The sequence below is a fragment of the Cotesia typhae genome, unplaced genomic scaffold (genome assembly GCF_013202065.1).
Source record: "Cotesia typhae breed Kobodo isofemale line unplaced genomic scaffold, CoteBio_Ctyphae contig_22, whole genome shotgun sequence".
Lineage (NCBI taxonomy): Eukaryota > Metazoa > Arthropoda > Insecta > Hymenoptera > Braconidae > Cotesia > Cotesia typhae.
This window is the reverse complement of record NW_027423728.1, coordinates 1,520,283-1,534,144: the sequence shown is the minus strand read 5'-3', so window position 1 is coordinate 1,534,144 and position 13,862 is coordinate 1,520,283. Positions and strand designations below refer to the sequence as shown.

The following is a 13,862-nucleotide window of genomic DNA, read 5'->3' as shown; positions in this document are numbered from 1 at the left end:
TTTCTAACACGTGCCCCTCCCGGCGTCTACCCGATTACTAAACCTATAATCACCCGCACAGAGACGAATCATATACCGGGATCGTTGACTCGGCTCACGGGAGTAACAGCCCAGTGACGAAACGTAGACCTAGATACTCCTGCAGCTTACACATGACCTACACTTGTCTCACACTAACACTACTGACTTGACTTTATGTGATTTTTATTTTATAAATTTTATTTTAACAAAATTGACTGTAATTAATTTTAATTAAATATTCCAATTAAATTATTCAATCATTAGTAATTTAATAAAACGATAATTTTCAATTAACAATCAATTTCTAAATAAACTTGAACTAACTATTACAATTCTCAAATTTCGATTGCTAATTCTAATTCTATTAAAATATTAGATGGATTAAAATTCCTCAGTAACTTATAGTCATGGTCTTAACAATATAACAATAACTATTTAAAACAAGAGGTTTTAATATCCTAAATTAACTTTTGATAATTAAATCAATCACAATATAACTTTTACAATCACGTTCAAAATTATTAATACAAAATTATTAATTAATTCTGACTAAATTTTTACTGTGACAATTTTGACTCAATGACTGATTTCTTGGACTTGATGTCCACGCCGATAATTATCAATTTGGAATAAAAATTTATTTAATTAATTCATGGACTTAATCCTAAAAATTACTTAATTTCCTCACGACAAAATAATTTCATGATATACAATATTTTCAATAATTAATTCTTAATATAAAATTATTAATAATTTTCTACTCGTTTTATCAATTATAAAAAATTCGGCACAAGTCGAAATATTCAATTTTTATTTGCTAGAACATTCGCTAGCTAAGTTTTGCTTGACCTTGGGTATTGGAATTTACTGCGACACAAAAACTGACGCTTGACCAAAATTCCACGAATAAAAATTTGTCGATTTTTTTCAATGACAAAAATCAATCAATTTTACTAAGTTAATTATTATAAAAATAAATTTAACGAATTTTCAGGTGTTAATTAATTGATTGATAATTTTTAGTTATTAAAATTTTCCCGCAAGGTCGATTGAGTGATCCTCGGGTATAAACCCCCATGAAAATCACTAAATCCAAAACTAGCAAATGTTTTACTATTAATTTATTAATAATCGTCGATTAAACGATCCATAATATTTAAATAGGAGAAGTAACTGGGTATTCGGTAAACCGCGGTCCTCTTCTTTCCCACAGAGTAATAATTGATACCTTGACGAACAAAACGATGATCTAACTCACTCGTTGAGGATGAAGTCCTAGTTGTAGTTGGCTTCCTTCGTCTCGTCACTACTCCGGGGATCGGTCCTTCTTGATTTCCGTGGCACTCAGTCTGGCGGTCACATTACTTCTCCCTTTTCCACTGCACGGCTCACCTATTTTAACCCAAACTCACCCCCTCCTATTCTCCCTTTAGGCCCGAAGATCGAGACGCGCCAGTGCTATGTTGAATAATTATCGATATCCGGTGACTTATCGATTAAGGGTAATTTTACCCTGTTACACTCCCCCTCACCAGACCAGCACTTGGGCGTTTCGTTCTTCAGGACTCCAGGACCTTATGGAGACAAAATTACCAAAGGATGAGGTTTATTGAAAAATTTACCAGTCCTCCTCGAGGTCCAATGGACGTAGCTGTTGGATTTCTTCTCGTAGCCGTGTGTTGTATCTTGTGAACTAACCACCCACCTGGAAGACACTAGTGGCCTTGGTTTAATCGACGTGTTTGCAGGAACAAAAGAAAAAATTTCTGATAAGGACAAGCACCCTCGGACACCTCTTGAACGTGTCCGGGTATAACGCTTGGACATCCTGTCGACATAGTATACTTAAAAGAAAAAAAAATTAGACCTCTAGGTTCTATTGGTACAGGCCAAGGTGGATTTAGGCTGGGCTTTGGCGCAATTAAAAGCTCATGTGATGACTCAGCGTTGGTTGAAGTCGCAACTGACTTAAAAGACGTCTCCGACCCCGCCTCCGTTCGAACAGTTTGGACTTCATAGGTCATCAGCTCCGTGGGCTTGAGATAGCATTTCAGCCTCCCCCTCACCAAACTGCAGCTAGGTGTTCCTACTGTAGTTACAAATCTCATTTTTGTACCACGGAGCTGACAATAGAGGCAACCATCAAATGCTTATTGTCTTTTCCAGGTTCTTTTTTTTTTTTTTTGCACCTTAATCTCGTCATGAGGTCCATCCCCAGGACCAAGGAATAACCTAGGTCGGGTATAATACTCAAATATTGTTTTCCAGCGACAGATCTGACTTCAATTATGAAAGGCGCTCCACCCTTGCTTTTGCAAGTAGAATGATTAGCAAGAAGCACTTCTTTCTTGGTCTGATCATCTTGTAGCTCACCAGCAGCTAGATGTTTGATATCTTCGTATACATTTTCATTTATATAAGACCTCTCACTGCCTGTATCCAGTATTCCTTGGAGTTTTACTCCAAATCTACACCGAAATCGGGATACGTGACGTTTTTTCAGGTGGTGACCCATTTCCAGGTTCGAAAATTCGTTGACTAGCCAGTCTGTGAATAAAAGACGCAGAGAGAGGTTTGCCTTGAAGTACTCGAGGTATAAATGAAGCTTGTGAAGGTACGCAGGCAGCTGGTGTAGTTGCTGGTTCACATATAGTCTCGATTTAAAAAAAAATTTTTTTTTTTTTTTTTTTTTTTTTTAACAACATGTAAAAATTATTTATAATTACCCGCATCTGGCCCACGAGAAAAGATTGGTATAAACCCCTCATCTTTTTTCGGGGATAAACCCAGATTGGTATTTTTCTAATATAAAATCGTTGTTTCCCAAGTCTTCAATTTATTCTGGTAAACACGTGGGAAACTGGCGTGTTACCTTCGGGCATTTTTTTGATTTGTTTGAACGACCTTCTCAACAGGAGGTTCGGTATAAACTGATCCTGATCCAGGTTGGTAAAGGACAATTTTCCTTGGTATGTCCTATCATGTAGCAAATGTTACAAACTTCTCTTCTTGGACCAGGGCAGAACTCGAATGTATGACCTGGTGTGCCACAGTTGAAACAGGGGCTCGGTCCGCGGATGTATTTTAAATTATACATGTGACCCAGGTCTTGTATAGGTGCATTCGAAAATTGTGGTCCTGGTTGTTGAAGAGTCCCATATTGTCCTGATGAGATGGTATTAGGAGTTTCAGTTTGTATATTCTGTGCAGTCTTTTGTTGGCTTCCAGGTTGAGTAGCGGTTGTTTGCTGTCTTGGATAATATCTCGAGCGAAAATATTGTTTGTTAGCTGGAAACTGGTTATTTGGACGTGTGATGACCCCATAACGGTTGTCATATTCCCCTGAATTTAATTGCATATTATTGAATTCAGGGAGTTCCACAACTTCCTCAATAAATTCTATCTCCTCGTTGGGATGTTGAATAGCTCCAAAACGAGGTTTATCCGTGTTTTTAGATTGAGAAACAGACTGGTTTTTGCTACTCGAGTCCTTGGTACACCTGGCCACCTCGTGTAATACGTTAAGAAGGTCTTCATAGGTTGTTACTTGCCTGGAGAAAACCACGAGCCTCAGCTCATCTGTTAGGTGGTTGCGAATACAGTTCACCTGTTCCTGGACTGGTGGAGGAATCTCCATAGATTGATATTTTTGTTGGACATTAAGCACGAACTCCGTAGCATTGTCCCCAGAATTCATCCTCATCTCGCTTATGTCCAGGATCATTTGATGGTCGGTAACAGGGTTGCCGAAAGCTTTTCGGAACTCCTGCTTGAACTGGGCAAAGTTTTGCCATCTATAATAGTTCGAGTCCACCCAACGAGCTGCTGCTCCTTTCAGGGTGTAACTGATCACCTTCATTAGCTCTGGTTCACTCCAATCCTCACGTCTCGCTCTAGCTTCCAGTGAGTTTACGAAGTCGTTAGCTGTTATTCCCGTTTGAGGAAAAGAAATGCCGGACATCTGTATGCTGTTTTTAATTTCCTTCCAGCGGTTATAGGAAATGTCTCCAGGTCTAATGTTGGTGTTCACCCCGTTGAAGTCACCTCCAGGCAATCTAGGTGCATAATTATCGGGACAATTCCCAGGATAATTAGCCTGTGGTATGTAAGTGTTACCTGGTGTGAAACCCCGGTAACGATCTTGTTGTTCAAGATTTGTTGTTTGATAATTCTGATGATTTATTGTATTAATCAATGGGCGAGAAGTCAAGCCGATTGGTCGAGTCTCTTGATAATTTAGCTGTTGGTATATAGGAGAACTCGAATTTACTCCAAGATGCGCTGTCCCTGTGTAAATCTCACGAGCCAGTCGTTTACGTTCACGAAGTTGACGAATTTCCTGCTCTTGTTGTTGATGCAGGCGTTCGAGACGTTCCTGTTGAATTTGTTCTTATCTTAACTGGTCTCTTAATGCCTGTTCCCGTGCCTCTCGCTCTCTTATGGCTTCTTCGACTCCTTGAAGTCGTGCTCGAGGTTTTCGAATGGTTGCAGGATCACCTCGGAGTCTGTGTTGTAACCAGGAGAACTCACGGTCCATGTCGTCTATCATTCCGTTCATCGTGTCGGCAACCTCTCCAAAATGTAATGAAGAGTTTGAAGAACTGGTTGGAGCTGGTGTAATCGTGTTTCTTCCAATTACGTCGCTGATTCTGGCCATGTTTTGATTTACAGGGAACAACGCTGTCCCACTCGTATCTGGAGTCTCGCCTATTGATATACGTTGGTTATTTTGGACCGAAGACATTACTCCCGCGGATCCATGTTGTCTATAACCCGGGTTTAATTGAGTCGACTCACCCATGGGCGCAGGCATGACGCCTGACCCGGGTACTTGAGCTCGCTCCCCCAAGGGTCTCTGATCAACGTTGGATCCTGGTTTATTTGTAATAGTCGGTGATGTTCTACCCCGGCCTCTACTTAAGGAAAGTCGTCGAGCCTCAACTTCTGGCTCTTCGAGTCCTTGAGACCTGGTTCTCGGTCCACCTGGACGTATCATTGTGTTAAAATTTACAAAATTATTTCTCGAATCTGAAGAATCTCACCGTTGAAACACGACAATAAACTTATAATTCAAATATCCAAATCTGAAGATTTTATTTTTTTTTTTGAGAAAATAAAATAATTGATAAAGGAAAAAAAATATAATGAGATAAATTTCAAAACTAAAAGAATTTGTTCAAGAGAAAAAGATTTTTATAAATTTTGCCAAATAGAATTTAATTATATTTTCTCTATGAAAGAAAGGAATTTTTGCTAAATTTAATTTGAGTAGGATTTAAAATTCTTGTATTGTCGCAAACTCTCCACTAAGGAGAATTTCCGTAATTCTTCTGTATGTAGTTGATTGGTTGGAAATTGGTTCAGGATCTATTTATTTTAAAATAAAAGACTCGGTGTTGGGGTGAATAATTGTGATTAAATTATTCCCCAATGGGAGAAAACTCTAGCAATTGCTAGAGAAAAACTCCTCGAAGTTGAATACAATTAAGAGATATGTGAGTGTATATATGTATTGAAATGAATGTATATAATAATTGCACTGTTGTGCAATGAGGGGTGAGAATTGATCTCAGCCGCCGTTAGGTTATTGTGGTTAACCGTCAACCGTTAATATCTCAGTAGAGATGTAAAATATAATTATGATCAGAAAGGATCGTGTGTTTGTAATCGGAAGAGAATTAACTGTGTATTTAGAATGGTTTGAAAGAACCAGTAGGTTCAAGTATTGAATTTGGTCGCTGGGATCGAGTTGTGTTATAAGTTTGATCGCTGGGATCGAATCTTTGATCAGTGGGATCAAGTTATGTTATAAATTTGATCGCTGGGATCGAATCCTTGATCAGTGGGATCAAGTTGTGTAATGAATTGATCGGTGGGATCGAATCCTTGATCAGTGGGATCAAGTTGTGTTATGATCCGAGAGGATCGAATTATTTTTGATTTAAATGATTTGAATCTTTTGTTTAAATTAGTAGTTGAATATAGTTTTCTAATTTACGCGAGAATTTACTATTTAAATTGAAGTATTTTCTGAATAACTCAACAAATTATTAAACAGATGAATTTATTAATGTACCTTGTTTCTTGTAAATTTGATTTGAATTTACTAAATAAAACGATTAAAATTAATTAAATAAGGCATATCAAGTGAAGTTAATTTAATAATGACGACTGAATAAATTCAATTGATAATTACAAAATGTAATTAAATGACACTAATTTCAATTATAATCAATTAATAAACGGAATTGAAAATATTAATAAATATTCAAGCTGAATTGAAGATTCTTGACAAACTTTTAACAATGATAATCTATTGCGTCTAATTTATCACGCGATTGAAGACAATGGCCGCGATGCTAAACGCTAAGTACGACGTACTTTTTATTAGCGTTTTAAATATTTTTCCACGAATTTATATTAAGTTTAAAATTAATGCACAAATGTCGAATCAATGAATTTAATTAAGTATAAGAACTGATAATGAACTGATGATTAATTACGTTAGCAAATAATAAAACACAATGGAATAATTTCTTTGTCAGAGAGAACGCAGGTATATTGCACTAGTCACTAGTCCCAGTACAACTGCCGCTCATGGCGTCCCCACCGGCCTCGTGCCCCGGGCTCCCGGTCTTCTTCCCGCTAAATCATGGGCGCATGTGCAGCCGCCATTTGACATCGCGTTCATAAGAACGATCATAGAAATTGCCATGAGAATGACCCATGTTAGATATTAAGTATAGGTGTTTAAAGTTTGAATACACTCATGAGAGCGCTTTAGTCAATCTCTTTTGTACCGACATCAAACAATTCTTTTAAGGATTATATGTCTAAAAATTCTTTTGAAAAGTAATTTACGATGTTGTAATTCAATTGTCAAATTTGAAGATATTTTAATTTAGAAAATAAAATAAAATATTTGATAAAGAAAAATTATATTGAGATAAATTTCAAAAACTAAAAGAATTTGTTCAAAAGAAAAAAGATTTTATAAATTTTGCCAAATAAAATTTAATTATATTTTCTTTATGAAAAAAAAGGAATTTTTGTTAAATTTAATTTGAGTAGGATTAAAATTTTTTTGAAAAGTAATTGTCGAAATTTCTCAAGTAAATTCTTCAAAAATGAGGAGTAAAGTTAGCCGAGGTAGTCAAAATCAATAAGTATTTTAATTCTTATTGAAAGAAAAAATATTTCGACTTATTTCGACTACCGGGTTTGAATGTTATGATGATTATCTTTGGTACCCAAAGTAGCTGTGACTTGTAGAAGAAACTACCCCAAGCTACTGGGTTTAGCTGAATGATAATGATTTTTTTTTCTTTTTATCTGTTTTTTTTTCTTTTCAAAAATTTTAAATAAAAAATAAATTAATGCTAAAATTTGAATTTCAAGGAAAATTAAAAGAAAAAAAATTTATCGACGCTCACTAAACGCAATTTTCGAAGTTAAAAAAAAAATTTTTCGAATAATAAAAAAAAATTTCTAATGATTGAATAATATGTTTTTAATTAATTAATTAAAAATTTATTACTCAACAACTTCCATTCTCTCTCTATGGGGTTTTTAAGAAGTTGGGCGCCAATGTAACAGTTTTACCTGCTCAGATTGGCCCTTAATCAATTTTATAAATAAATAAACAAAACTAACAACAATATAATTATCAGGGCGCCACCAGGATTTTTAATCACGGTTCCTGGAACCGGTCCAGAGCTGAGAAATCTTATGTTAGGGTAGAGAGAGTGGAGGAAGATGCTGTTGAATAATAAATAGTTAATTAACAAGGTTGATCAACATTTATTAACAATAAAAAAAAACTTAACAGTGTTTGACTTAAAATTAGTTAACAAAATTCATTCACTCACACACTAACCACACTTAACAATATCTTATTCTCGACGAGCCCCTCCCGGCGTCTACCCGTCGATTTCTAACACGTGCCCCTCCCGGCGTCTACCCGATTACTAAACCTATAATCACCCGCACAGAGACGAATCATATACCGGGATCGTTGACTCGGCTCACAGGAGTAACAGCCCAGTGACGAAACGTAGACCTAGATACTCCTGCAGCTTACACATGACCTACACTTGTCTCACACTAACACTACTGACTTGACTTTATGTGATTTTTATTTTATAAATTTTATTTTAACAAAATTGACTGTAATTAATTTTAATTAAATATTCCAATTAAATTATTCAATCATTAGTAATTTAATAAAACGATAATTTTCAATTAACAATCAATTTCTAAATAAACTTGAACTAACTATTACAATTCTCAAATTTCGATTGCTAATTCTAATTCTATTAAAATATTAGATGGATTAAAATTCCTCAGTAACTTATAGTCATGGTCTTAACAATATAACAATAACTATTTAAAACAAGAGGTTTTAATATCCTAAATTAACTTTTGATAATTAAATCAATCACAATATAACTTTTACAATCACGTTCAAAATTATTAATACAAAATTATTAATTAATTCTGACTAAATTTTTACTGTGACAATTTTGACTCAATGACTGATTTCTTGGACTTGATGTCCACGCCGATAATTATCAATTTGGAATAAAAATTTATTTAATTAATTCATGGACTTAATCCTAAAAATTACTTAATTTCCTCACGACAAAATAATTTCATGATATACAATATTTTCAATAATTAATTCTTAATATAAAATTATTAATAATTTTCTACTCGTTTTATCAATTATAAAAATTCGGCACAAGTCGAAATATTCAATTTTTATTTGCTAGAACATTCGCTAGCTAAGTTTTGCTTGACCTTGGGTATTGGAATTTACTGCGACACAAAAACTGACGCTTGACCAAAATTCCACGAATAAAAATTTGTCGATTTTTTTCAATGACAAAAATCAATCAATTTTACTAAGTTAATTATTATAAAAATAAATTTAACGAATTTTCAGGTGTTAATTAATTGATTGATAATTTTTAGTTATTAAAATTTTCCCGCAAGGTCGATTGAGTGATCCTCGGGTATAAACCCCCATGAAAATCACTAAATCCAAAACTAGCAAATGTTTTACTATTAATTTATTAATAATCGTCGATTAAACGATCCATAATATTTAAATAGGAGAAGTAACTGGGTATTCGGTAAACCGCGGTCCTCTTCTTTCCCACAGAGTAATAATTGATACCTTGACGAACAAAACGATGATCTAACTCACTCGTTGAGGATGAAGTCCTAGTTGTAGTTGGCTTCCTTCGTCTCGTCACTACTCCGGGGATCGGTCCTTCTTGATTTCCGTGGCACTCAGTCTGGCGGTCACATTACTTCTCCCTTTTCCACTGCACGGCTCACCTATTTTAACCCAAACTCACCCCCTCCTATTCTCCCTTTAGGCCCGAAGATCGAGACGCGCCAGTGCTATGTTGAATAATTATCGATATCCGGTGACTTATCGATTAAGGGTAATTTTACCCTGTTACAATTTCACTTCTTACAAAAAAAAAAAAAAAATTGAGAAAAAATTCGATGCAGCATCATTAATATTCGTCAATTAGAAATTGTACATTCTAATCAAATACTTCACGTGTATATTACATATAAATCAAAATAATTATTTCCTTTCTGATGAAATAACTCATTATATATTAAAGAATAAAAATGCACACAATTTTTAATATGTATACATAGTTTGTAAATATTTTACTAACGCACAATTTTTAATAAAATAAAAAAATACGATGCTATAATATATTGGTATGATTTGTAATAGAATTATTATAGTTACTATGGAATTTGTTTTTTTGATGAATTATTACCAAAACTTTTTTTTTATAAGTTTAAAAAGTAAAACAGCGAGCCATATTATACATTCGGAGATAGACTTTCATTAATGTAAGATTTATATGCTGGGGAAAAATTTTTTTCATGAAAAAATCATGAAATTTTATCAAATTATATAAAATCCCATAAAAATTTATAGAAGTTCATAAAATTTCACAGATTCAGCAAAACTGATTGTCTAATTCTAATTTTATAAATTTATAATATTATGGTCCTATTTTAGAGGCTCGTTGATCGTAAATATATATAAGGAAATCAAAATTGTCATAACTTCTTTTTTTCATTATACGTAATTCTACGTTCATTTTCTAATAGAGGAAAATAATTTTTCCCTTGAATTAAAGGTCGTCGAAGAAAATATACAATGTTAATCTTCTATTATTTTTATTTCGAGTTTAAAAACCGTCAAATTTACGGATTGCGATTCATCCCTAACCTGAAAACCTACTCGAATTAGTAATTACAACTTCATATGTATATCTCTACTTATAAAGAAAGAAACAGGTATGAACAAAATTTTAATGACTTCACATAAAACTGTATGAAATTTCATGAAAAAAATATTTTCCCGGATATTGTAAATCATATCATTATCAATATCATCAATTTTTTAATTTTACAACAAATTAATTATAATAAAAAAATGCTTCTAAAAATTTCCTCTCGGGTAAGTGTGGGTATTACTGCGGGTGTAGGTATTACTGCGGATTTTTTTATTTCAATTATAAATAAATCGTACTTGAGCTTTTTGAATTAAAAAAAATGTTTCTTGTAATTAAAAATATTTGCAATTCGTTCAATTTGTTATTAATAAATTAAAATTAACTGGATATATAGGTAGTAAACTATAGCTTTTTTGTGAGTTTCTGTACGAAAAGAGGTGGTACTAAAAGATCTTTTTCTTTACATAAAATGGTTCAAATTTAAAATTTTTTGCATATAAAAGTAAGATAATCTTTCTTTAATGTCAGTTATGCATTAAAAATTTTAATTTGATCAATTGATATTATTTATTTAAGGACGCAGTAATTAGTACCAAAAAAATGAACATGTTTGTATTACTGTGAATGTTGTCAATAATCCGCAGTAATAGAAGCACCTCTATTTGTATGCATTTATAGGGATTGAGAGAGAACTGTAGAGGCAGCACTACTGCTGAAAGTGGAGCGCCCTGGTGTTATAAATATAAAGCTTAGTGATGTACACAATGTAATAATCAGTATTAGTTGACATTAAGAATGCAAAAAATAATTAAATTCGGGTTCTTGCCGGTCAAAAATACCCTTATTAGGGGTCAAAATGACATCAAGGGTAAAAAATTATTTGAGTCAGGACACGTTTTAAACGTTGTGGAAACAGAAGATTTAAATAAACACTCAACCATAACCTGCTCAGTTGTCGCTCAAACCAAAGTTTCCGAGGTGTACAATATAAAAATTCATGTTAGTTACTAATTATTCTAACAATTATTTTATACAATATTAAAAATATGACAAATCTGGCTACATCGAAGCTTATTTAAAATTATTTTTAATGTTCATAAATTTACAAAATTTATAATTAAATATAAACCTAGTAAAAAGTTTATGACATTAAAGTTAGCAGTCACTTAACCATTTTTAATTTTTTTAATAAATAAATTTGTTCCAAAAATTATTTCTAAAAAATTTGATTTTTTATTTTTTTAATTTTCTAAACGTCAATTTTTTTCTCATGTTCTTTGATTTAATTTATTTATTCACAAATTCTTAAAATTATAAGATATCTGCTAAATTAATTTTCATAAAAGTTTCGAAGTATAGAAGTAAATTTTATTCCAGTTTTTAATGAAATAAAAAAACTTGACAGATTATTTATATTATTACTTATAATATTATTACTAGTATTATTAATTTTATTATTAATGATATTCATTTCACTTCGTAAATTTCGTTGTCGCAATCGTTCGAAACGTTCAAATGCTTGAGTAGATTTTTTGATATTTACTTTACCAGGAAAAATTGTTGGTATGTATGAAGGATGCCGAGGATGTTCTGACTTTTGATTATTAACAAAATGAGCACTACAAATCCGAGTATTTTGAGTTGGTTCCCAATCATTTGGATATTTCCTGAAAAAAATTATTTTAAATTTCATTTTTCCTTAGTACATTTTTATTTACTTTACAAAATAATCATTGTATAATTTAATATTCTATTTCATATTACTTGGCCTTTTAAATTTGATCGTGATTAATTTAATTTTTTCATTAAAATAATTTACTTACACATAGTTTTTCACTGCATTTATCCATTGTTGACGTTTAAGGGTTATCCACGCTGAGTTCAGAGTACTTGCAGGGAAACGATAAAATTTAACACTTGTATTTTGATTTTTGTTTTTATATGGCATATTGGAACAACCACGGATACAGCAAGAAACTTTTGACGAAGACATTATCAAAATTTATTTCAATTAGATTAAAAAAAAAATTTATTTAATAAATTTGTTATTGTTTTGTATAGCACTTGCCACCACTTTGCTTTACATTTTTCCCGGCAGGTGGCGTCAAGGTCATCTTTCTCAATCCCTATACCAATTACTGCGGGTGTAAAATACATATATCCTAACCTAAGAAGAAATTATTGCCTGTCAATTGACAGTTCAAGTTGCCTTCAAATTGCTCTTAGATAAAAATAAATAATTTTAAAAATAAATCATAAACAGAAATTGATAAAAAATACAACAAATGAATCAAAGTTGATAAAAAATACAAGCGGTCATTATAATAAAGAATTTGTTGTGTTAAATTAAGCAAAAAAACTTTCAAACAAAGAAATTTTTATTAAATTACGTGAATGTAACTTTATTCAAAATTTTTTCTGATTGATTTAAAAAAATTCAAAAAGATTTTTTTAAATCAAGATTTGTGTTTCTTCGATAAAGCTAATTTTTTTAATTACTATAAAAGCTCTGCTTGTTATGTTATACATCATTATTCCGATCATTATTATTAATTGATATGAATTCAAATTATTTCAGGAATACGTTTTTCTAATCCATTCATTTTATTAAACAAATAATTATCTTTCAAATGTATTTTATAAATTTCTTATATGATCCCGAAGTTGTTTATCATTGAATTTCATCCGCAGTCATTGGCACGCAGTAATAGAGACAAGCTCCTTTTATGCCCGCAGTAATACATGCATATGAATTTTTTTTTTAAATGCTTAGTATTTGAAGAAAATAATAGTTTATCGCACTCTTGATTTTTTTTTTGAGCCAATAATGAGTCAAACTTTGGTTAAAAAAAAAATTATTGTTATTTTTGAAAAATTTAATAAAAATGCTTTTGAAGTAAGACCAACCGAAAAAACCGCAGTAATACCCACACTCACCCGAATAACTTTTTTTAATTTTCACAGGTGGAATTTGTTTATTGAAATTTTTTCATGACAATTTTATTGCTATCAAATTCTAAAAGAATTTTTAATGTCTGTCAACTTCAGTGTCATCATTAATCACAAGTAAATGTTATTATAATTATAAAATATAATGATATATGATAAGAAAGAATTTTTATTTAGAAGAGAATTTAAATCACTTACCGATCTATCTGGTCTGTGCGAATTTACGAGCTGCTCAACATTATTACGTTTCACCAGAACAGCTTGAGAATCACCTACCCAAGCAACATAAAACTTTTTGTTCGAGATTACTGCACAAACAGCTGTAGTTCCACTACTTAGAGCCTGTAACATTTTAATGAATTAAATTTTTTGAAGTGGTTTGTTTTTATTCAATTTGTGTAGACTTACATGTTTCTTACACTTTTGAATAAAGTGAGTATCAGTTGTGATAAAAGCGTCACGTAAAGCATGTTCTATATTTGATGGATAATAAATGCTTTCTGCTAAATACTGATGAAGATGTGTCGCGCAATAAACAGCGGCATCTTGACCCGCGTGTCCATCAAAAACTGCATAATAACTAGCTGGATAGTCATCCTTAAAAGAAAATGATATAAT

At 32.2% G+C, this 13,862-nt stretch overlaps 1 protein-coding gene across 1 annotated transcript in view; it reads right to left on the bottom strand.

Annotated features, from left to right (window-relative positions):
• Positions 1-13,862, bottom strand: part of LOC141538436 (uncharacterized) — a 93,469-nt gene that overhangs the window by 77,684 nt on the left and 1,923 nt on the right. Inside the window, 2 exon segments of the mRNA XM_074259875.1 lie at positions 13,443-13,586; positions 13,653-13,841. Of these exon segments, the coding sequence (XP_074115976.1) occupies positions 13,443-13,586; positions 13,653-13,841 (333 nt within the window).